This window comes from Mustela lutreola, chromosome 4, assembly GCF_030435805.1.
Source record: "Mustela lutreola isolate mMusLut2 chromosome 4, mMusLut2.pri, whole genome shotgun sequence".
In the NCBI taxonomy this organism is placed as follows: domain Eukaryota; kingdom Metazoa; phylum Chordata; class Mammalia; order Carnivora; family Mustelidae; genus Mustela; species Mustela lutreola.
The window spans coordinates 13,877,816-13,901,831 of NC_081293.1; the positions used below are offsets into that span (position 1 = coordinate 13,877,816).

At 37.8% G+C, this 24,016-nt stretch overlaps 1 protein-coding gene across 1 annotated transcript; it reads right to left on the reverse strand.

The window, feature by feature from the left end:
- Positions 1 to 2,552: 2,552 nt before the first annotated feature.
- Positions 2,553 to 24,016, reverse strand: LOC131830652 (pancreatic triacylglycerol lipase). The gene is made up of 13 exons (XM_059173081.1): positions 21,461 to 24,016; positions 21,276 to 21,321; positions 19,967 to 20,121; positions 14,813 to 14,935; positions 12,682 to 12,816; positions 11,829 to 11,940; positions 10,476 to 10,595; positions 10,245 to 10,364; positions 9,600 to 9,718; positions 7,081 to 7,210; positions 4,610 to 4,718; positions 3,884 to 4,048; positions 2,553 to 2,666 (listed from the first exon to the last, which is right to left on the reverse strand). Exons 2-13 carry the CDS (start codon positions 21,319 to 21,321, stop codon positions 2,603 to 2,605), a joined length of 1,398 nt encoding a protein of 465 aa, XP_059029064.1. The 5' UTR covers positions 21,461 to 24,016; the 3' UTR covers positions 2,553 to 2,602.

Sequence of the window (24,016 nt, forward strand, 5' to 3'; positions counted from 1 at the left end):
AAAAATCACTATCAAGTGATGTTGTTAAAAAAAAAAGAATATTTCCTAAAAATTTACTGAGATCAGAATTAGGTAAATGATCTGAGCAAACAATTCATTTAAAACAATTAGAAACTTGCAAACTGCTCCATTATGATGAAAATGGATATCCTTCCTCGCTAACAGAAGGGTTTTTCACAGGTGTATTTTGAAAGATTTAATTCTTTGAAAACCCTTTGTTCCACCTTGTTACTTGAGTAAATTTGTAGACAATCTTTTTATTCATTTCTTTCATTATTTGCTATTCATTGTTATTAGTGTATTATAGAAAAGTTCCAAGAGCAATTCATACTAATTATAATTAAAAACAGTGATTAAGCCTTCAACATGTATTAAACGCGCTCATCCCAAAAAACTTTGTATATACACTGAAGACACCAAAGTTGATGTGTGTAACCAGACCTTTACCCTCAGTTCAGCTCTGTACTCGTATATTTAACTTCTCAATTGACATGGCAATTGGATGTTTGATGAGCATCTCATATTTGACAGGACTAAATCTGATCTCTCTCCTCATATCTGTTCCTCCCAAGCCAGTCATTTCAGTCAATGGTATCTCCATCTAGTTGCTCTGGCCAAAGCTCCAGGAGCCCTCCCTTCCATTCAAATATTCATTCCTCTCCCATATACAGGGTCCATGTGTGTTGCAGATGCTGGCTTCCTACCTGGTCCAGTAGTGCACCCTGACTGGCGTAAGCCAATGGGCACATTCCATTTATCAGGCCACAGGCCAATCAGAGTGAGTCTCGGGGATTTTATTTGGGAAAATTGGGAGGGAGATATACCTTTGGTCTCCTACTGAATGTAAAAGAGAAGGTCTCCTATTAGTCCTAACTGTGGTAAATAGCCCTTCTTCAATTGGGAGAGGAGCCGGCCTTGGTCTAAAACCATTAGACACCATAGACAAGAGAGCATGGGAGCAGATAAAAAGTGGCTCTTGAAGAGGTCATGAAGTTGTTGGATCAATAAAACCTGAAGCTTTCCCATGTCTGGGCTTTCTAGTCATGTGAACCAGTATATTCCTTGTTGTTAAGCCAGTTTGAATTAGAGCTTTCAGTTCATGTGGAAGCATCCTGATTAATACAGATCAATGTTCTCAAAACACATCTTCATGTGTTGATCAACTTCATATACTTTGGTGAAACATGGAATGAAAAGCATTTCACATCTCTGTGGTTTTGCCTATGTTGTTCCCTTTCTGGAGCTGCCCTTCAGCCATGTTCTCTTGCTAAATCTCCACCCAACTTTCAAGACCTAGCACAGATTGGTGCTCAGTGATTGGACATGGCCTAATTTTAAATACTTGACTCTAGTGAAGTCATTCATTCTTTCCATTAGTGAGATGGTCATTGAGAAAATATTTATTTGGTCTCCTACTACCTGCCAAGCATTTGTCAGCCACAAACAAGACGTAAACACCTTAAGGAGAGACATGCAGACAAGTAAATAAGCAATTCTGATCCAGAGAAAGAAGTTCTGAGATGGAGAAAGTTCTGGGTGCAGCAGTAATGTGGTGGGGGGCCTCTCATCCAGTCTTAGGGGGTGTGGAAATGGAGGTGAAGAAAGACTTCCTGGAAGAAATGCTGTCTACACACAAATTTAAGAACCAGGAGGAGTTCAACAGGCAAGAAGACAAGAGAAAGAACATCTCGGGGAGTGGAAGAGTTTGTGCAAATGTCTAGCTACATTTGAGATCAGGGCCCTGTTGGGGGCAGTGCAAGCATATAGATTTCTAGAAGGAATGTGGTAGAGATGGTGCTAGAGTCCTCAGTTCAAAACTGGACAGGAGGACCTCACAAGGCTTACTGAGGGATATGGGCTCTTTCTTGGAGACCATTAGGAGGATCTTTGATTTGTGCTTTAGAAAGATTAAAAAGGCTATAGAGAGGAGAGGATTTTGAGGGGACTCTGCTGGGAGCAGGGAGACTGGTCAGGAAGCATTGGTTCTGCCCCATCCTTGCTCCTTATGTGTCATCTTTCCTGAGATGTCTGATTAGGAGCAGACACAGAATGTAAAGATGATGGGAAAGTGGCCAAGTTTGATACTTGCCACGTGTACACCCTGGGATGTGGGTCATCTTGGATCCAGAAGTCTGTTTTAACTTATCTGGATGACAACAATAATATTAGCAATGGGCATGATGTCAGTGCCAAGGAAACAATTTTCTCAATCTCAAATGCCCACATAATATGTAGCAAACTTCAACCATCATTTGTGGTTCTTCAGACCAACTCCAAATTTTGGATTTCTTTTAAAAGATGTCATTTATTTATTTGACAGCAAGATAGAGATCACAAGGGGGCAGAGCAGCAGGCAGAGGGAGAGGGAGAAACAGGCTCCCTGCTGAGCAAGGAACCCTATGCGGGCCTCGACCCCAGGACCTTAAGGATCATGACCTGAGCCGAAGGTAGGTGCTTAACCGACTGTGCCATCCAGGCGCCTCAAATCTGATTTTAATTGCATTATCCAAAAGAGCCATGCGAAAAAAGAACATGATAACGAAGAGATGTATTGCTTCACCAATAGATTTTATTAACAGTAAGATACACGACTCAGTGTATCTTAACACGGGGTAAGAGTGAGCAGAATATCTTCCCTCACGGTTTCTTGACTACAGAAGTTGAACCTGCAGAGAGAAACAACAGAAAGTCAGCTTTTCCTGGTGGAGCACTGGTGTGTTGAGCGTAACACAGCCTCTCATCTCCCCAGTCTGAGCAAGATCCACTCCCTGTGCCTGAGACCAGACACTGGCCAAGGGAACACAGACCTCTTCTGTATAAAGGACTGCATTTTCCTTTCCAGTGTTCTTCCATAGCTGCGCAAGAGCCGAGAGGAAGTGTCATTGGACGTCCCCAAGAACAGGGAGCGTTCATTTGCCATATCCTAAAGCACCCACTAAACACTTGGCTATTGTCAATCAGTGCAACCTAGGAAGGGCAGGGTCAGTGGCATGATAAAAAATCAGCCCTAGGGAAATTTCTGAGGTCCTGGTGTTACCTTCACTAGGCATTCTTACTTAATTCAATAACCAAATTGAAATGACTAGCATTACTCACTAAGACTGAACAAAACTTAGTTTGCCTAGGAGCTCATTTTCTTCAATGACATACATAAGCATGTGCAAAGGGCCTGGTACATAAAAGGTACTCAGAAGACGCTCTCTTCTTTTTGTCTTCATTTCCCCCCCTGTGGTCTGATGGCCAGCAGACTCGCAGATAGAAAATTAAAGGTTAAACACTACTAGGGGTAAAGGACATGAGAAAGGAAGGGCACACATGATCTGTATATGAATAAAGGTGAACTGAATTTGTTTTGTGGTCGTTAAGAACTTGCTGAAGTCAAATTTCCTGCCTACGAATTATGGTACCGAGCTTTCATTTAATTATCTTTAATGGAGACAAGAAAATAGTACTCTCATCCCGTCACCACCATCAAGAGAGTAAACATATCCATTACCCCAAATTGCTCTTCTGTTCCTTTTTAATCTCTCCTTCTTGACCCTGCCCATTTCCCCTCCCCGCAGGCAGCCAGTGACCTGCTGTCAGACCTAGGACACAAGGCTCAGTTGCTCAATGAAATCCCTCTTTCCACTTCAGGGTCATGAAGCCAGATTCTCCGTTTAACACTTTACTTGCATCAAATGACACATTCGTATCTACAAATCCCTCAAAGTTCTTCCCCGAAAATTCTGCTCTCTTTCCTAAAGAAACAGAAGGTACTAGGAAGCAACGGTGACCATGGCTTAGGAGAACCATTGTCGGAGATTGAGCCTACAGCAGACTTCCAGTGGGAATAGTGTGGGTGACTCGGGACTGCAAATCTCTTGGGGTTTTTATTACTTACACTTTTCCATCGTTTCTTTCCACCATGATCTTGGATGCTCCCACTCTGGGTCGAGTTGGGTTGATCACCCTGTTGTACCAAACAAATTTAACCTTCTGCAAATCTCCAACGTCCACATCAGAGTCAAATTCATTGGAGTGAGTGCTGTCTGGCTCGAGAGTACCCCTTGGGAGTTGAGAAGTTAATGAAAACATACATGAACATACAAATATAGACATATATATTTCTAAAATGAGCTTACAATGTATCTCTAGTAAGGTGATTGACGGTACATTCGCTCTTCTAAGGTATTAAATGCAGACACATATGCCAACTCAGTGGTAGGTCATTTGCCAACAATAACTCATATTCCTTTAAAGTCATCCTTAGTTTAATAAAACTTCAAATGTGTTTTAGTCACAAACCTCCCACAACTTAATGAAAGATGACATCATCATGTCATCTTTTCCCGGTGGTTTTGTGGGCAGAAAAATTATTTACTGATTATAAATCAGATGCCATGCATCAAAGCAAACATCAGTGGTTTTCTCAGGAACTAGCAGAGAAAAAATTCAGAAACAGAATTCTGTAATGTACTAAGGTATAAGATAAAATGATCTCTTCCTTGGAATGACGTGTGGTGGTACTCTATTCCCATATATAATGAATAAATGCATATGTTCATAACTGCATTATATGGGCAAAGAATTCCAACATTTAAGAAGTGTAGGATAATATTTTACTCACTTGAAAATTTCATACTGTTTAGAATTTCCTTTATTTCCAAACAAAGAAACTAGCACGTGTCCCGTAACCTTCTTCCCAGACAATGTCACAGCCACCTTATACCTCCATCCTGCACAGGGGGAAAATATTTGCAAACTGTCAGTTTGTAGAGAAAATATGCTAAAAACAGGCTTACTTGGATGCCCTTGCTGCTGAATTTTGGATAATTTATATATAGGATTGATTGTTCTTCCAATCAAATAATCTCCCTTACCAAAATGTTCCAAAGACAGGTGTGAAGCCAAGGCAGGAGCACAGAATCTTTCCAAAGTCCATAGATATCAAGTAGTATATGTAAGTCATAATATTTCTGTTTTCAGTTTCTTAACCTAACAATTTATTTTGAATATTATAAGAACTATATCTTGAAAGAAAGTAGGAAGGGGGCACCAGGGTGGCCCAGTCAGTTAAGCCTCCAGCTCTTGGTTCCAGTTCAGGCCATGATCTCACAGTCTTGAGATCAAGTCCTGTGTCTGTCTCTGAGCTCTGTGTGGAGTCTGCTTGGGGATTCTCTCTCTCTCTCTCTCTGTCCTTCTGCCTTTCCCCAGCTGGCGAACTCTCTCTCTCTCTAAAATAAAATAAATAAAATCCAAAAAGAGAAAAGATAAAAGAAAGTGGGAAGAGGGTAGAGTATGACATTTTCATCAGTTTACTACTTTTTAAAGATTTTATTTATTTATTTGAGAGAGAGAAATAGCACAAGTTGGGGGAGGAACAGGGGGACAAGCAGACTCCCCACTGAGCAGGGGGCTCAATGTGGGTGGGGCTTGATTACAGGACCCCGAGATCATGACCTGAGCCAAAGTCAAGTGCTTACCGGACTGAGCCACCCAGATACCGCTCAATTTACTATTTTCATAGGTCATCACATTTTAGAGTCCATTTTTTTTTTTTTTTTTTTTTTGTCTACATGGTCTACATTTATTTTAAAAAATCTATTAATTCAGCTTTACCTTGCCATCAGAATGGTATTAAGTTATGGTAACCATTTTGTGGTACTAGTCCATAGTTAACTAGCAGCTTATGCCAGTTAGAGCTAGCCTGGGCCAGATTGAGGAGGGAATAAAACTTGGCTTATTTTTTGCAGTGCAGCCAACCCCACTAGTCTAAATAGTTTCTTCCTCTGCAACCCAGGAAGGAACATGTCCCACCACCCCTGTACTTGCTAATTCCTATCATCCATGGAGCTTCCCACCCTAAATATCTCTTAAATCTGTCAACTCCCTACCATTCCCACGATCTTTGGTATCTCTCTTCCGGATTACTTTTGTGCTTGTATAGAACCTCAGAATTTTGCTTCTGTGAAATCTCTGACTGAGTTGGAAGAGTCTGGAGCAAAAGTAATCTCCTGAATTTGGCACCAGAATAAAACATGAAGAAATTCCTTTTCCTAACATTGTTTTTTTTTTTTTTTCTTTGTTCTCCCAGATTTTTATTTTTATTTTTTTAATTTATTTATTTTCAGAAAAACAGTATTCATTATTTTTTCATCACACCCAGTGCTCCATGCAATCTGTGCCCTCTATAATACCCACCACCTGGTACCCCAACCCCCCCGTCACTTCAAACCCTTCAGATTGTTTTTCAGAGTCTATAGTCTCTCATGATTCACCTCCCCTTCCAATTTCCCCCAACTCCCTTCTCCTCTCTAACTCCACATGTCCTCCATGCTATTTGTTATGCTCCACAAATAAATGAAACCGTATGATAATTGACTCTCTCTGCTTGACTTATTTCACTCAGCATAATCTCTTCTAGTCCCGTCCATGTTGCTACAAAAGTTGGGTATTCATCCTTTCTGATGGAGGCATAATACTCCATAGTGTATATGGACCACATCTTTCTTATCCATTCGTCTGTTGAAGGGCATCTTGGTTCTTTCCATAGTTTGGCGACCGTGGCCATTGCTGCTATAAACATTGGGGTACAGATGGCCCTTCTTTTCACTCTATCTGTATCCTTGGGGTAAATACCGAGGAGTGCAATGGCAGGGTCATAGGGAAGTTCTATTTTTAATTTCTTGAGGAATCTCCACACTGTTCTTCAAAGAGGCTGCACCAACTTGCATTCCCACCAACAGTTTAAGAGGGTTCCCCTTTCTCCACATCCTCTCCAACACATGTTGTTTCCTGTTTTGTTAATTTTGGCCATTCTAACTGGTGTAAGGTACATACAAATGGCTATCAGACACATGAAAAAATGTTCGTCATCACAAGCCCTCAGGGAGATTCCTATCATTGTTCATTCGGGCTCCCAAATTCTGCTCTTTTACCCCAATGAGCCAGAGTTACATTGAACATAAGAGCTTTTGAAAAGTTTTCCATGTTGGAAAGGAGCATTTACCACTTTTGTACTGAAGAACAGTTCCACACATTTCACTGAACATGGTAAAATACATAGCATGTTGAATTTAAGGCACATATAATACTTACGAGCAAAACTAATGGCATCACCAGTGTTTAGATAAAATATCTGGTTCACTCCGTTTGTTTTTCCAGGAAATCTGTCAGCGTAATGACCCATCTGTGGGCAGCCTCCGCTTGGGCAGGGGAAGCACTTGTTCTAGGGGAAATTAACAAATGATGAATGAGGACACTCTTTCTTTTTAACAGCGTGTCATCTTTTTCCACCTGTTGTTGCAGTTCAAATATTTGAAAGCCAATTCTGTCGTGATGGCAAAAGACAACTTTCACAGTGTTTCAGCAAAGGTAGAAAATGCATTTCATTAGTTACAATGACAAATTTGATTGTTAAATAACACAATACTAACAAAAATACAAAAAAATCATACATAAAAGGGAATTTAAATATATACTTATACATATATTTTAATCTTTTCTCTTTTGCTTCTGTATGTTGCTCAAGACATCCATTAGCCTACAGGTAGTTAGACTTTATTTTAGAAAGATTGCAAAAGAAAGAGCAAGGGGTGATCATCAGCTCCAATATGCAAAATAGTATCCATTAGGAGTCAGGTTTTTCTCACATTTTTCATTTCCCACTTTAGCATATTAAGGTCTGAAGGATTCGGACCTCAGAATTTTCCTAGTGTGAACAGAAAATGCCCCAGTTGGCCCTTAAGTCCTCACTGTGAGGTTGGGGTGTGGAGAATACATGTATCACTTAGGAAAAATGTTCTCTTTCTGGGCCAGGAATTATGGGAAGAAGAGAGGAAGAGGGAGAAACAGAGTGGGGAGGGCAAACATCATAATTTCTTCTGTGGAAAGGTAATCCTACTCCACAGTAGAGGCAAGGGGCAGACTCTTGGATCAATGAACCAGATGGGGACTGGGCCAAGTCTCAGGGTCTGCGTCTAACAAAAGTTAAGGAGAGACTGAGCCCGTCAGGAGGAAATGGCCAGAGTTCTATGGGGAAGATGGCCAAGCCAGAAGAGTTGATGTTCCTAAACATTATCTGCAGACACCAGCAGCACATCCATCAATAATGCAGACCCCCAGGTCCTCCCCTCTGCCCTACACACATACTGGCCACCAGCACCATAACCACTGTGCCCAATACCAGCTTGGAGAGAAGATGATGAAAGGGTCCAAAGGCTGAGAAATATGCAAAACTGAGAACTTTTCCTTATAAAAGTGTCTGAGCATCACCTAAAAAGACTGTTTATATTACTGAACTCAGACTAAATTTTAACTGAATAAAACCTAAAGCTTCTTTGTTAATTTTCCCCATTATCTAAAGATTGGGGAACACGATAAAAATAAAGTTAAACCAAAGGAAGGGGATGGTGATCTTCTTTGTGCACAGCTGTACTATGTATCCTCCCAACACACATAACCAACAGTTGCTGAATGCCAATTATTAGAGTTCAGATTCTGAACTAAGGAATGAACTAAAACATATATCATTAAATCCTCCCACAAAACCAATGGAGTCTACCATTATTATTTACATTTAGAAATGGAAAAAACTGCCTTAGAGAGAGGTTAAATATTTTGTCCAAATTATTCAGCCAATTAATGGTGAAACCAGCTTTCAGGTCCTTTCTCTTTGACACTAAGTTATACATCTTGATAATTATGACTTCACCTGATGTGTTATTTAAAATTGTCTTTATTAAATATACATAGGTTGTATATTTTTATAGTGAAAAATTATAGTGAAAGGAAGAACGATAAAAATTAACAGGCAACAGATACATAATTTTCAAGATTACATGTAAGGATCCTAATCCAGATACCTAGCGAATACCAAACAAGATGAAAACTCAAAAGCAAGCAAGCAAACAAAAACTTGACAATTATGAGATTGCACAGAAATATCCACAAGCACATAATGATATAGTTTTATAGGGTCAGCATCTAAGACAAGTTTTCCGTATTTATCAGCATCCTGTAGCCATAGCTCAGATGTCCATAGACTTTTTTTTAGTAATAATTATTTCTAAAACAAGTTTGAATTTTTGCCTGATACACACTGAAGGGATAGAGAACAATGTAGATATGGAACATCTCAGTACACAAGCCCATTTTTCTAAAGTTCTCCAATGTCTCATCACTATTATGATAAATACATATGTCAACTATATTTCTTTAAAAAATAAAAATATATAGAGGCACCTGGGTGGCTCAGTGGGTTAGACCTCTGCCTTTGGCTCAGGTCATGATCTCAGGGTCCTGAGATCAAGTCCCACATGGGGCTCTCTGCTCAGCAGGAAGCCTGCATTCCCCCTCTCTCTGCCTCTCTACCTACTTGTGATATCTCTCTCTGTCAAATAAGCAAACAAATAAATAAATAATATATATATATAATTAAAAGTATAATGTGGCAATCATATAGTGGCATTCATTGAATGCATGTCACATCACATACGGTGAACTACACTCGTCATGAGAGGCGATGGTCACAAAATTCTTCAGTCTGACGCTCTCCCAACTGAGCTATTCTGGCTGCCCACACAAAATTCTTTAGGTACAAGGCAGCTTCTACTTACTGCAGTGAAAACGCTGTAAGAGGCACAAGGGAATCCAGCAAAGCCATCAGGGTTGAGGATGCTATCAGAGTAATATTTATAGCTTCTTAAGTGATTACAGGCCACAAAGTCACGAGTTCCTTTGAAATCAGACAGTATACATTAATAACAGATTTTATTTTTCCAAGGTAATGTCACAATTAGAACATGGTGGTTGAATAGAATTTTCTAATTCGTGGGAGCTCATGGTGGTCATGGAACAGAGTCATCCATGAAGTATATTTATGATTTGTGATGCAATTAGAAATTAAATGTCATTTAAGATTTTAATAGAAATGCCATAGCTAAATGAAATAGAAAAATAACTTCAGAACAAAGAAATTCGTCATTTGAAAAAGGAAGAAATTCGTCCATATAGATAGAAGGACAACTTACTAAAGCATTCCCTGAATTAGGAAATTCTGAATTGGAAAGTTGACTACAAATACATTGTCTTTCTACAGTCTCCTCCTGCCCACTTTCCCCAGAGAAAAGCCTATATTTTGGATTAAAAGTCCTTTGTTGTAGAAAATATGAGACCTGTACCAAAATATTGAGCAAGTTTAGTAAAAAGTGAAACACAAATTTTGCCCTATGAAAATCTCTTCATGCACGTAATGGTTTTACCTTCCCAGATCCCATCTATGTCAACAATCTGAGAGAGAATGTTTTTCTGACATCCGGGCATGTCTTTTCCTCCATTTGGAAAGAAATCTAGGTGGCCTGCAGTTTGACTCATTCCAAAACCTAAGGAATATTAAAATATGAGAAAGTTGATGTTGATGTATAGACTCAAACACTTTAGAACACTCTACTATACGGACTCAGAAACACTGGCAGATGACTTGAAGGACTCACCCATGTTGGGGATTATAGGGGCACCATCTGTGTGAATTACATCCACAAACTGGGCATCACTGGGGTCTAGTCGGACTAGTTCAGGCGTGCCCTCAAAGCAAGGTTCAGCTGGGTCCAACCCTAAGGTAAATAGAATGTGTCGTGTTAATATCAGTGTACACCCACATTGAGCTTTCTTCATTAATTACCCACTCAAGTGCAAGCATTGGCAGGAGCCATGACTTAGGCCTGGAATGGGATAAGCTAGTTCTTCCTGATCTTATCATTTTCCTACACTTTCTGTGTCTAATTTTCTATTTGCATGATAGTGAATTTTCTTCAAACCATGGGATTTGGTTCTACTTATGGATGCTTAATCCCTGGGACAATCCCAGCTACTAACAGCAGTTACAAGGAAAGAGACAGGTTCTGGGAGACTCCTAAAAGCTGGTCAGGATAAAGGAGTCCCTATTCTACTGCAAAATCCTGTGAGGGCAAGACTTCGGTATTCATGGTCACCAAGACCACAGCTTTACAGAGGGCCTGGCTGAGCAGGCTCTTGTAAACATTTACGGATTATGAGAAAGAATGTTGTCTCCAGCAAACTAATGATAGACATCTAGATGCCCCCATCAATCCAAATGTGACCAATTTATCCAAAATCAAAAAGAGTCAGAAGGTCAGAGACAGAGTGGGATGATGGAAGAGGAAAGTGGGTGCTCCCTAAAGTGGTCCCCTTACAGATCCAGGACAGCAAAGTCTTTCCTATAAGGTTGCAAAGTTGTTTTAGGGCCTGGGTATATACCATGTGATCCCACTGCCAAATGCAACCAGTCTGAGATTTGTGAGATACTATTTTTTATCTAATGAGAGCATGCAGAATTGGTTAGCCCATCCTGATCACCTGTCCCCTGCCACTCTTGGTTTGTGTTCAATGAGGTCTGGGATAATTATCAATTACTACTGAAGCAGAATGTAAGTAATTATGCATTTTTGAGCTTCTTGGGTTTAATTATCTTTATTATTTATTCTATTATTTATGCTATTTATTCTATTTAGGAAACTTGTCCTTTGTGAATGCCTGACAATAGAAAAATAGACCTCCTGATGTTCTTAATTAAAATTTTAGTCATATTATATATGTGTGTGTGTGTGTGTGTGTGTATATATATATATATATATATATATATATATATATATGTTAAATATGGCTCTGTAGGCCAAAGATCAATATCAACAAAAAATCACAAGGCCTCAGAACAGACTGATTGCTGATCGTGTGGCCCAATTCAGAAAACGCCAAATTTCCATCTGTTTGGACCTCCTATAGGCTACACTGAGTCCAACTTTTCAGTATTTACTGTTTTGACCAACCTGTGATTCGCCCAACAGTCCCGTTGGTCCTCCTTCCCGCCTCTCCAGCTGCGTGCGAGCCAAGGCTGTGGCCAATGATGTGGACATTGGAAGGTGAGTACCCAAACGCTGACTGTTGGAAAGAAAATTTCTTCAGAATATTTCCTAATACTGCAAACTTCAAGATGGACACAGAAGGGGATCCTTGCAAAACATGAAAACATGCCACCCCTTCAAAGCAACTGCTTTTCGTGACTTTTTGTTTAGTTGTCATGGAAAATGGTAATGGTCTAATGTTTAAGCTGGTGGAATCTGGGCTCTCTTTTGTTGTTTTACTATGTAGAGGAACCCTTGCTGGGTATAAGGAATTGTTACCCAGAAGTGGTAAAGCAAATATATGGGTTAGCAAATAATAAAACAATTACTTAAGGAGATTCCTGTTTAACATTTTTTTAAAGTTTTAGTTAGTTTGGTGTCATTGTGCTCTGTTAAAAAAAAATTAAAAACAGAACCAAAACCAAGGTACTTTCATCTTGAAGTTAACATTATCACACCTACTTGGTTTAATAAATGGTAAAATGAAAGGAATACTGATGGAATTCAGTAGCAGCAACCTACCCAATTGCTTGAGTAACATCACTTAAAAAAAAAAACAACTACTTTTTTTTTTTAATTTTAAGAGGAATATTGATGAAACCTAAATCTAGATTGATTGATTGATTTTGCATTTTCCTTTCCAACCACAGGGAAAGTCAAATCTCAGTAGAGGAATGTCTTTAGTAATTACCATGCCTACAGCAATTTTAAAAAAAATTTTTACAGAGAATCTGGAGAGCAATGTGCATGGACTTTTATACAACCTAGAGGGAGTTACCTGAAGAACTTCAACAAAATAAGCCACTTCTGCCCCCACAATCCGGATGTTCTGGGACGCCTGCGTGTAACCAGTGCGGGAGCCACTTTTCCAGTCTATACAGATGCAGTTCACACTTTCCACTTTGAACAGGTTCTGATGGAACAGAAACAATAAATAAAGAATTCAGGATATTTATGAATCCATAATTAACACATTTGAGAATGAGGGTAAATTTCCTCTATGACTTGTACATCATCAAGCTTATTTTTAACCCACAACAATGAACAAAACTACGGATATGAAATTCCTTTTGAAGTTTAACATTGGCTCCAAATTTAAGGTCTGGCCATAGCAGGAACTGGATTCTGGGGCTATCTACTGTAACAGATGCATAGACATTTGTTGCAGGGAAAAATGTATAAAATGGGGTACAGTGGATTGTCTCATCAGAGCATCATAAATGTCATAAGCCTACATTGTCCTTACTAGAATACATCCCAGGACATTGTCCCTTACTAGAAGGCATCGCAGGAATGTTTTGTTCACTGCTGTATCCTCAGTGCCTCAAATAGTTCCTTGCACATAGTAGGTGTTCAATAAATATTTACTGGATGAATGAATAAATGAAAGGCTATGTTAGGGCTCCCTTAAATAAATATACTGAACATAAATGGGTAAGCTTTTCCATGATGGAAAGAATAATCAAAGTTTTTGGATGAAAATATTTTATTTTATATTACTGATGAATTACTTCACATAAAAGCATAACCCACTAGATATATACTGGAAGCTTTGTTGATGCAGGTCAATGATAGTTTCATGAATATTAGATCTGGGAGGAATTTTGTTTGTTTGGGTATGTGTATGGCTATACATATCCTCACCTTTTCCCCAAGACTTTCAGGAGGATGAAGCAATCTTATAAATCACCTCCAATTCTTTTATTTTATAGATAGAAATCTCCAAAGAGGGAAAATGATTTGCTAATGTCATGGTTGGCTAAGGATAGAGTCAGAACTAGAGTCTAGGACCTTTGACCTTCTAGGGTAATCCATTTTTGGGTTTTTTTTTTGGGGGGGGGGTTTGTTTGTTTGTTTGTTTTTACCATAAAGCAACCATGTAGTTGCTTGGCAGAGGGCCTGCGAAGATTGTGTACACATATCTAAGAAATTTTAGATACACTTATCTAAAAAAATTTACATTCCCTTTGAGCTAAGAATCCCTTTGTCTTTTTCCTTCATTGTATAAAAATTTATTTCTACCCTCCCCTTAACAATCATCAGCTTAAATTATTTTAGAAGACAAATTAGGGTTTTGCTGATTATTTTTAAACTTGTGAAGTGAAGCCCGTTTATGTTGTCGGTCTTCAGGATCGGTGGATAGTCTCTAGAGTTGATTCAATCCAGCCTTTGGCTCAAGTCATAGACAGGTCTGAAATTAGAAGTGTTTAGGAGGACCGTTGTGTCTTGTTTTTTGGACCTTGGAAGAAATGACTGCACCTGTGCTCCATGCTGGCCACTAATGCTTGTTGAATAGATGAATCAAGAATAATGTTCCTCAAGCACTGGCAGTTGCTAGGAAAAATATGTTCTATTTGATTTTCTATCTTTTAGTTCTTCATTATCATGGGGCACACGGCCAAAGGCAAATTAAAGAAAATTGGATCACTATGGTTGAAACAACAGAAGCCGAAAATGAAAACCTACACAGTTTTCCCAGTTATTGCTACCATCAGAGATCAAAGAGTAGCAAGTGAAAATCAAAGGAAAACAATTAGTTTGGGCAAAATAAGTTATCTTAGTTCTTCATATAGAAATGAAAACCTACTGAAAAAATTAAAGTTATTGAAAACACAACTAATATTGCATCAGTAGGGCAACATCTGTTGCTAAAGTTTTGAAATATCTCTGTATTAGTTATTAAATAACCACTACCTAGAGCCACCAACTGCTTGCCAACCTTGCTGCCCTGACTGTCCCTGGTACCCTCTACACCCTACCACCCCTTGTACCTCCCCTTGAACCCTCAGGAGAGTCAGATGAATGCCAAAGTGGTTGGTATTTGTCCTGATTGGTTGCAACCTGTGCCTTCCCCATTGTTAATCATCATTCTGGGAACAACCTTCCCTTAATTGATTATCATGTCTCACCTTGCATAGATTGGACAACCAGTTTTCTTCTCCCTTGTCTATGAATCCATGAATAATAAAGCGGGTTTTTCTATCTGTTTTGAAGTTGGAGTTTGTGATAGTTGATGGATCTGCAGCAAGTTCCTATTTAGGGAAGAAAAGTGTTTAATGTTCAGTTTCTTTTATGTCCAATAGAACCCTTCGTACATGGAGGAAGACAGCAGGTAGGAGAACACCATCAAGACTTGAGATCCTTGTGAATAAGGATTCTCCTATTTCAGGCAGGCTATTTGCAAGCACCAAGTTCCAGACATCATAACATTTTTGCAGTTGTTCTACTCAGAATAAATGTATGCTATAATATTGATGTAGAGGTTTTGTTTCCAGACAACAGAAGGCTTCGTGTGTGTGTATGTGTGTGTAAAATTTTATACACACATACACACACATATATAATGCTGGGAGATTATATATAATATTGGGAGAGTTTATATATATGTATACATATATTATATATAATATAGTTTATTATAGAGTGTTTATTACATGGTGACATGTGACAGAGTGTTTATTACATGGTGACATAGAGGTTTATTACATGGTGACAGAGTGTTTATTACATGGTGACATAGAGGTAGGATAAAAATGATATCAAGTTCCAGTCAAGACATAGGGTGGTTGAATGGATTAAAAAAAACAAGACCAATCTATAGGTTGTCTACTGGATCATTTTAGATCATTTCAGATCTAAAGACACATGCAGACTAAAAATGAGGGGATGAAAAAAAAGGTATTCTAAGTAAATGGAAACAAGAAGAAAGCTGGAGTAGCAATACTTGTATCAGACAAAATAGACTTTAAAACAAAGGCTATAATAAGAAACAAATAAGGAATTTATGTAAAGATAAAGGGATTTATCCAATAAGAAAATACAACACTTGTAAAAATTTCTGCACTCAACATAGAAACACTTAATTATATAAAGCAAATATTAATGGACGCAAAGGGAGAAATTGATAGTAATACAATAATAGCAGGGGGATTTAACACTGTGTTTACATCAATGTATAGATCTCCCAACAGAAAATCAATAAAGAAAAAGTGATTTTAAATGACACCTTAGAACAGATGGACTAACATATATTCACAGAACATTCTATCTCCAAACAACAGAATACACATTCTTCTCAAGTACATGCGGACATTCTCCAGAATAAGTCAAATGCTGGGCCACAAAACAAGCTTCAATAGATTTAAGAAGATTGAAATCATACCAAACATATTTTATGACAACACTGGTATGAAACTAGAAATCAACTATAAGAAGAAAACTGGAAAAAAATACAAACAGGTGGAGACTAAACTACATGCTATTAAACAACCAACGGGTCAAGGAAGAAATTGAAGATCTAGTTAAATCAATATCTTGAGATAAATAAAAATGTAAATGCAATGTTCAAAAATCTATGGGACACATCAAAAGCCATTCTAAGAGGGGAGTTTATAGTTATACAGGCCCACATCAAGAAATAAGAAAAGGCTCAAATAAATAATCTAACCTCATACCTAAAGGAACTAAAAAAAGAAGAACAAATAAAACCCAAAATTAATAGAAGGAAGGAAATAATAAATATCAGAGTGGAAATAAATGCAATAGAGACTTAAAAAAACTATAGAAAAGATCAATAAAACTTAAGAACTATTTCTCTGAATTGTAAACAAAATTGATGAACCTTTAGCCAGACTCATTAAGGAAAAAAGCAGAGAGGGCCAATAAATAAAATGAGAAGTGAAAAAGAAGTTACAGCTTATACTACAGAAATACAAAGGATTATAGGAGACTACTACTAACTGTGATATGACAACAAGTTGGACAACCTAGAAAAAAATGGACAAAGTCCTAGAAATAGATGATCTTTCAAGACTAAATCAGAAAGAAATATAAAATCTGAACAGACCAATTACTAGTAAGGAGATCGAATCAGTAATTATACTCTCAGCAAACAAAAGTCCAGGACTAGACAGAGTCACAGGTGAATTATACCAAACATTTAAAGAAATCTTAAAACCTATCTTTCTCAAACAATTCCAAAATACTGAAGAGGAAAGAATGTTTCTAAACTCATTCTACAGAGTTAGCATTAATCTAATACCAAAACCAAACACTATAAAACAAACAAACAAACAAACTCAGACCAATATTCCTGATAAACATAGATGTAAACATCTTCAACAAAATAGCAGCAAACTAAATTCAAAAATACATTAAAAGGATCATTTATCATGATCAGGTGGGATTTATTTCAGTGATGCAAGGATGGCTCAATATCTACATATCAACCAATGTGATACAGCACATTAACAAAACAAAGAATAAAAATCATACGATCATCTCAATGGATACAGAAGAAGCATTTGACAAAATTCAACATTCATTTATGATAAAACCTCAATAAATTGGGCATAGAGGATATATAACCCAACTAATAAAAGACATATATGACAAACCCACAGTTAACAGCATACTCAATAGTGAAAGCTGAAGGCTTTTCTTTTTCTAAAATCAGGAAGAAAATAAGGATGCCCACTCTTGCCACTTTTATTCAGCATAGTGTTGTAAATCCTGGCCTCAGCAGCTGGGCAAGAAAAAGAAATAAAATCATCCAAACTGGAAAAGAAGAAGTAAAGCTGTCAGGATTTGCAGATGACAGGATACTATATATTGAAAACCCTAAAGCCTCCACCAAGAAACTATTAGAACTAAAAAATGAATTCAATAAGTCGCAGGATACAAAATCAATATACAGAAATTTGTAGCATTTCTATACATAATAATGAGCTATCAGAAAGAGACATTAAGAGTACAATCTTTCATAATTGCATCAAAAAGAATAAAATACCTAGGAATAAATTTAACCAAAGAAGTGAAAGACCTATCTTCTGGAAACTATGACACTGATGAAAGAAGGTGAAGGCAACACAAATAAATGAAAATATTACCTTGCTCACTGACTAGAAGAATTAATATTAAAATGTTCATGCTACCCAAAGCAGTTCAATGCCACACAAATTCAAAGCAATCCATATAAAAACATCAATGACACTTTTCATAGAACTAGAACAATAATCCTAAAATTTATATGGAACCACCAAAGACCCTGAGTAGCCAAAACAATCTTGAAAAAGAAAAACAAAACTCTCAATTTTAAACAATACTACAAAGCTACAGTAATCAAAACAATAAAGCACAGGCACAAATACAGAAACATAGATCAAGGGAACAAAATAGCCCAGAAATAAGCCTGCACTTATATGGTTAACTAGTGTACAACAAGGGAGGCAAGAATATACAGTGGGAAAAAGATAGGATCTTCAATAAATGGTGTTGGACAGACATAAACAAAAGAATGAAACTGGAACCCACTCTTGCACCATATAAAAAAATAAACTCAAAACAGAGTAAAGACAAAATGTAAGACCTGAAACCATAGAATTCCTAGAAGAAAACATAGGCTGTAATTTCTTTGACATTGGCCTTAGCAATATTTTTTGCTTAGCAATATTTTTAGACAAGAACAACAAAAGAAAAGGTCAACAAATGGGACTACATAAAACGAAAAAGCCTTTGTACAGCAAAAGAAACCATCAACAAAAATGAAAGACAATCTACTGAATGGCAGAAGATATTTGCCAATGGTATATTTATTAAGGGGTTAACACCCAAGTTATATAAAGAACACATACAGCTCAATATCAGAAAAAAAATTTGTCGGATAAAATAATAGGTGGAGAATCTAGATAGATGTTTTTCCAAAAAAGATATACAGATGCCAAAAGGCACATGAAAAGACACTCAACATCACTCATCACCAGGGAAATACAAATCAAAACCATAGTAAGCTATCACATCACACCCGTCATAATGGCTATTATTAAAAAGACAAGAATTAACAAGTGTTGGTGAGCATGTGGAAAAGGGGAACCCTCATGCACTGTTGGTGGGAATGTAAATTGGTGCAGTTACCAATAATAAATGGAATGGATGTTCCTCAAAAAATTAAAAATAGAACTACCATATGATCCAGCAATTCCACTTCTAGGTTTTTATCTGAAAAAAATGAAAACACTAATTTGAATAGAAATTTGCACTATGTTCACTGCAGTATTATTTACAATAACCAAGATAGATGTTCACTGATAGATGAATGAATAAAGAAGATATATAATATATATTATTACATATAACATATAATATTATATATATCTATATAAAGATACATAGCAATATTACTCAACCATAAGAAGAATGAAATCTTGCCATTCATGACAACGTGGATGGACTTAGAGAGTATTATGCTAAATGAAATAAGTTAGCTAGGACAAGTACCATATGGTTTTACTTATATATGAATCTAAAAAACCAAAACAAATGAATAAGCAAAACAAAACAGGACTCATAGATACAGAGAGTAAATTGAAATGGTAGCCAGCAGGGATGGAGGTGGGGGGGATGGATGAACTAGATAAAGGGAATTAAGAGGTACAACCTTTCAGTTGTAAAATAAATAAGACAAGAGGATGTAATGCACAGCATGGAGAATATAGCCAAAAATATTGTAACAACTTTGTATGGTGACATGGTAACTAGACTTATTATGATGATCATTTCATAATGGTTTTATATAACGAATCACTACATTGTACACCTAAAACTAATGCCATATTGCATATCAATCATTCTTTAATAGAAAATAAAGTGGGGGCGCCTGGGTGGCTTAGTGGGTTAAAGCCTCTGCCTTCGGCTCAGGTCATGATCTCAGGGTCCTGGGATGGAGCCCCGCATTGGGCTGTCTGCTCAGCAGGGAGCCTGCTTCCTCCTCTCTCTCTGCCTGCCTCTCTGCCTACTTGTGGTCTGCCAAATAAATAAATAAAATCTTAAAGAAAAAGAAAATAAAGTGAATCTAAATTAAAACAAAGAGAATAATTAAGTTAATCCATTAATCAAGTTAATGGACCTTTTATACAGTTACGTAAAATAATACTTAACCTCACTGCCCCAAAAGTCTACAAAGATGCAAATTCCACTAATTTGTTTCTTTGGAAAACTTAAAAATTTAGTATTCTTATTACATAAAATGGATAGGACGTAGTTCTGAAAACAGTGAGTTCTCTTACTTGAAAGTTATTCGGGTTCTCATTAGTATACAGGAGGAAGCGAGTATTGACATCTTTTGGAGCCCAAGGCAGTATTTTGAGGGGTCTTTCCACAATTCCTGCCCATGGGGCGTCATCACTAAAGCAGCCAAGTCTTGGGAAGCAGACTTCTTTTCCTGTAATCACCCAAAAGCATTTCAAGGATGTTAGTTTAATCAGAATTCTCTTTTTTTAATGGTCTCTCTGCCAAAATATGAGTTAAATTACATTTTGTGGGCTCTTTGCTTCCTCTGCATTCCCAGACATCTTCCTATCAATGTACTCACAAAATAACTTCAGCATCCCAGCTAAAGATAGGCTTCTGTCCCTCATTTCTACAATGTACAACTACCCGACCCTCCTCGTGTCTCTGTCCAGTCCCGTGCTGGGACCCAGTTTTGCTTCTCAATGCAATGAGAAGCCACCAGTGCCCAAGAAAAGAGCAACCTTGTGTCTCCAATCCTTTATAGAGAGGGGTGAGGTTTTCAGTTATTTACAGCCATCTTCTGGTGTTGTGCTTTGGGTAGAAAGCTTAAGTCTCATGCAAATGCCAAAACTTTATATCTCTACCTCGCTGAGAATTTAGGTCTCTGACCTATGTTTGAGGAGCATTCTGGATTCCCATGATGAAGAAGCAGTTCATGAAAAATCAAACAGAAAGTCTATGGTTTGACACAACTGTGCTTGGATGTTAACTCATAAAAGAACAACACAAAGGAAGGGATATCTAGGAGGATAAAGTCTCAATTAATAGTAGGCGTAGGAGCAGTAGCTGTTGTGGGGGTGACATTCTCAAAATGTCACTACATGCCAGGGGCCAGGTAAGACAATTTACAGGACTTATGTAAGTCTCACAATTATCCTGTGTTAGCGTTATACGCCCATTTCACAGATGAGGATAGTGAAGCACAGAGAAGGTAAGAATTTTGCTCAGGTTAATACACCTGTGGCCAGTAGAAACGGCTCAACTTCCACCCTTGATTCCAAGCCAGGGTTGCTAGATTAGCAAATGAAAATAAAAGTCACATGAGAGTTTCAGATACACAATGAATACATTTTAGTATGACTTTGTGTCACATATTCATTGATTATCTGAAATATTTATCTGAAGTTCAAATTTAACTATCTTAGGTTTTATCTAGCAACCGTACTCAAGAGCTTGTACTCTTAATCATGTATCTTTTTTGTTCTACTCCTTATGCCATAGTGGCTTGAGTTCAGGCATCACAAATTTTCTGGAAGGTGTGAAGCAGGAAATCACTTACAGCACTAAATAAATATCTTTTCTTACCTACTACTGCTCCCAGCAGCAGTGATAGCGTCCAGATTAGCAGCATCTAAATAAAGTAAAAAATATGATTGAGTGTGGCTAAATAAGTTTTTAAAACATTAGCATAATTCAAGTTCAGTTAGCGCTCTGGAGGAAAATTGGTAAATTCTAGTAAATGAGGTTTGGGAAGCACGTTCCTGACTCACCGTGGCAGTTCCGTCAGGTTCCACACACAACCAGATAGCGCCTTGTGGGTTCTTTTATAAGCAAACCTTATCTGTTTGAGAAGTTCCATGGAAAAGTGGCATGAAAACGGAGGACGTTCCAAGTGTGCATTTATAATTTTAATCATAAATAAACCAAGATTGATAGAGTAGGTCAAGTTTCCTTGTGGGAAGTTGGGAAAAGGGTTCATACAGACTGTTCTCTTCCAATGAGCTTACATAATGCTCAGAATCACCATAATTTCATTGTAGTGATAATTTCATTCTAGTCTGCGCTCCCCCACCACCTTTTTTTAAATTTTACGTTTACAATTCTCTGTGCTGCTGTATGGATCTGTGTGAAACTAAATTGTTTTCACAGATTTGATAACAACCGTCTTGAAAACAAATACTAAAAGCTTACCAGCTTCAGCAGTTTTCGCATAACCTTGCCTTACCCTCAAAAGCATGAAATTAGAAGCCATTCTTCAAGAGGGCTCATTCCTTTTAGGAAAGTTGTTGTTATTTTAGTTTGATAGCCTACAGAACTAGCTTATTTCTCGATAATAACATGGAGAAAAGAATAAATGAACTGACAAAAGGAGTTGGGGGTCCTTCCAAGAGCAAAGAGGTGGAAATGGTGACCTCACCATCAAATAAGATTAAGAATAGGAGAGAAAAATAAAATTCAACTTGGAAAAAAATGGTCTGGGGAAAATACTCTGAACTCTGATTTCAGAGTATTTGATAGAGGAGAACTGAAATGTTTTCAGTTGGTGATAGATTGCTTAAAATAAATTTTTAAACTACTGTAATGGGATACCATAATTTTAAGAGATTGGAGACATTCAGCTTGATACTGTCATAGATGTAAGTTGAATCCTATGAAATTGCCATATTTTCAGGTAAAAAATGGTCAAGGAATAATTCAGTTCCCTGACAAAGTTTATAGGTACAGGAAAAAAACCAATGAAATTATTTGTGTATAAGGAGAAAGTTCAAGAAAGTTGGGCAAGGCAGAAGGACAGAAAAATCAGAACAGAAGACACCAGGAAGGGATTCCATGGATGGGAGTCAAGTCAATCCCCATGGAGTCCTTCTTGTCTTAGCATTTTTTATCTCTTCCTTAGGGACTCTTGTCTAACCCTGATTAAGCTGGTTTCCCTCTCTCCCCGGAATACACCTCTCTTTTGAACACCCATCATGATCAGTTGTGGGCCAAAAACTTTGAGAAGAATGGAATTCTCTGGGCCTTGTTGTCCCTCAGCGTGAAGCCCACCTGATACATCGCAGGCCCTTATACTTGATCTTAGCCGAAAGGCCGAGAGGCGATCATAGCAGGCCCTTAACACATGTCGGTGGGATGAGTGAACAAGTGAGGAAACGGATACAAAAAGCAATTTAGTTTGCATAATTTCTCCAAAACAATTATCTACACAGTCTCTTAGTAAATTATAATTTTCTTCTTTTTTCAAGATTTTATTTATTTATTTGACAGACCCAGAGAGAGAGAGTGCACAAGCAGGGGGAGTGGCAGACAGAGGGAGAAGGAGAAGCAAGACTCCCTGCTGAGCAGGAGCCTGACATGGGGCTCGATCCCAGGACCTCAGGATCCCAACCTAAGCCAAAGGCAGACACTCAATGACTGAACCACCCATGCACCCCTATAATTTTCTGAACCTCTTTTAACTCAGAACAAGCAAGTAAACAAATGAAAAAAAAAAAAAGAGAGAGAGAGAGTGTGTGAGCCAAACTCTGGATTTCACTCTGAAGTAAACTACATTCTTGGTGAATTACCAAACTCACACCAAATTTTCAGGTGGGAAATTTTAGACAGTACAAAACATAATCCATAATTTGGGTCATCTTTATTCAATATAGGCTATAGATTTAGGAATAACAGTCACCAAATTCTGAAAGTGAGACTAGATAGAGTTCATAGGGGAATTATTTTTAAAAACTGAAATAGATTGAAATTTTAGAATGTTTGGGGAAGATTTAATTTCCCAAACTGTTATACAAGTTAAGAAGGGAACTGTATATAATCAGTGGCCTTTCATGCCAGCTCTTCCCTTAAATTCAATCTGGCTCAACTCTTGAACTGGGTTGTAAAATTTTATAAGCCATATTGCTTCCTTGAAATTACAGTGATCTAGAAACGTCTGGAGTATGTGGCAGAGATTGCTGGCCTCTTCCTACAGAGGACAGCATTAGGCTCTATTACCCTATCTCCTTTGCAGGAAGATGGGGCACAGAATCAACTTCTGGACAATGAGACGCGAGTGCACAGATATGCCCCAGTTTCAGTCCTGTTCACATAAACCCACACAGGATCCTCTATGCGCTTTTACCTTCCATGGCTTGAAGTACACAAAGACAGTGAACTTGAAGGCCAAGTGTGAAATCTGGTGAGCCACAGGATGGAAGGAGTTTGGTTTTCCTGCTTAGAGGAAAGCCACCCATGAACCACAAACATCCATTTTAAAATCTACATGAGCAAAAAATAAGTTCCCATTGTTTTAAGCCACTGATATTTCAGTTATAACAACTAGCATTAAC

Coding starts and splice junctions, on each gene's coding strand:
- LOC131830652 (XM_059173081.1), bottom strand. CDS start 21,321: ATGCTGCTAATCTGGACGCTATCACTGCTGCTGGGAGCAGTAGTAG. Junction 10,365..10,475: donor CCCTATAATCCCCAACATGG/GTGAGTCCTTCA, acceptor AATATTCCTTAG/GTTTTGGAATGAGTCAAACT. Junction 2,667..3,883: donor GAAAGAAACGATGGAAAAGT/GTAAGTAATAAA, acceptor TTCTCTCTGCAG/GTTCAACTTCTGTAGTCAAG.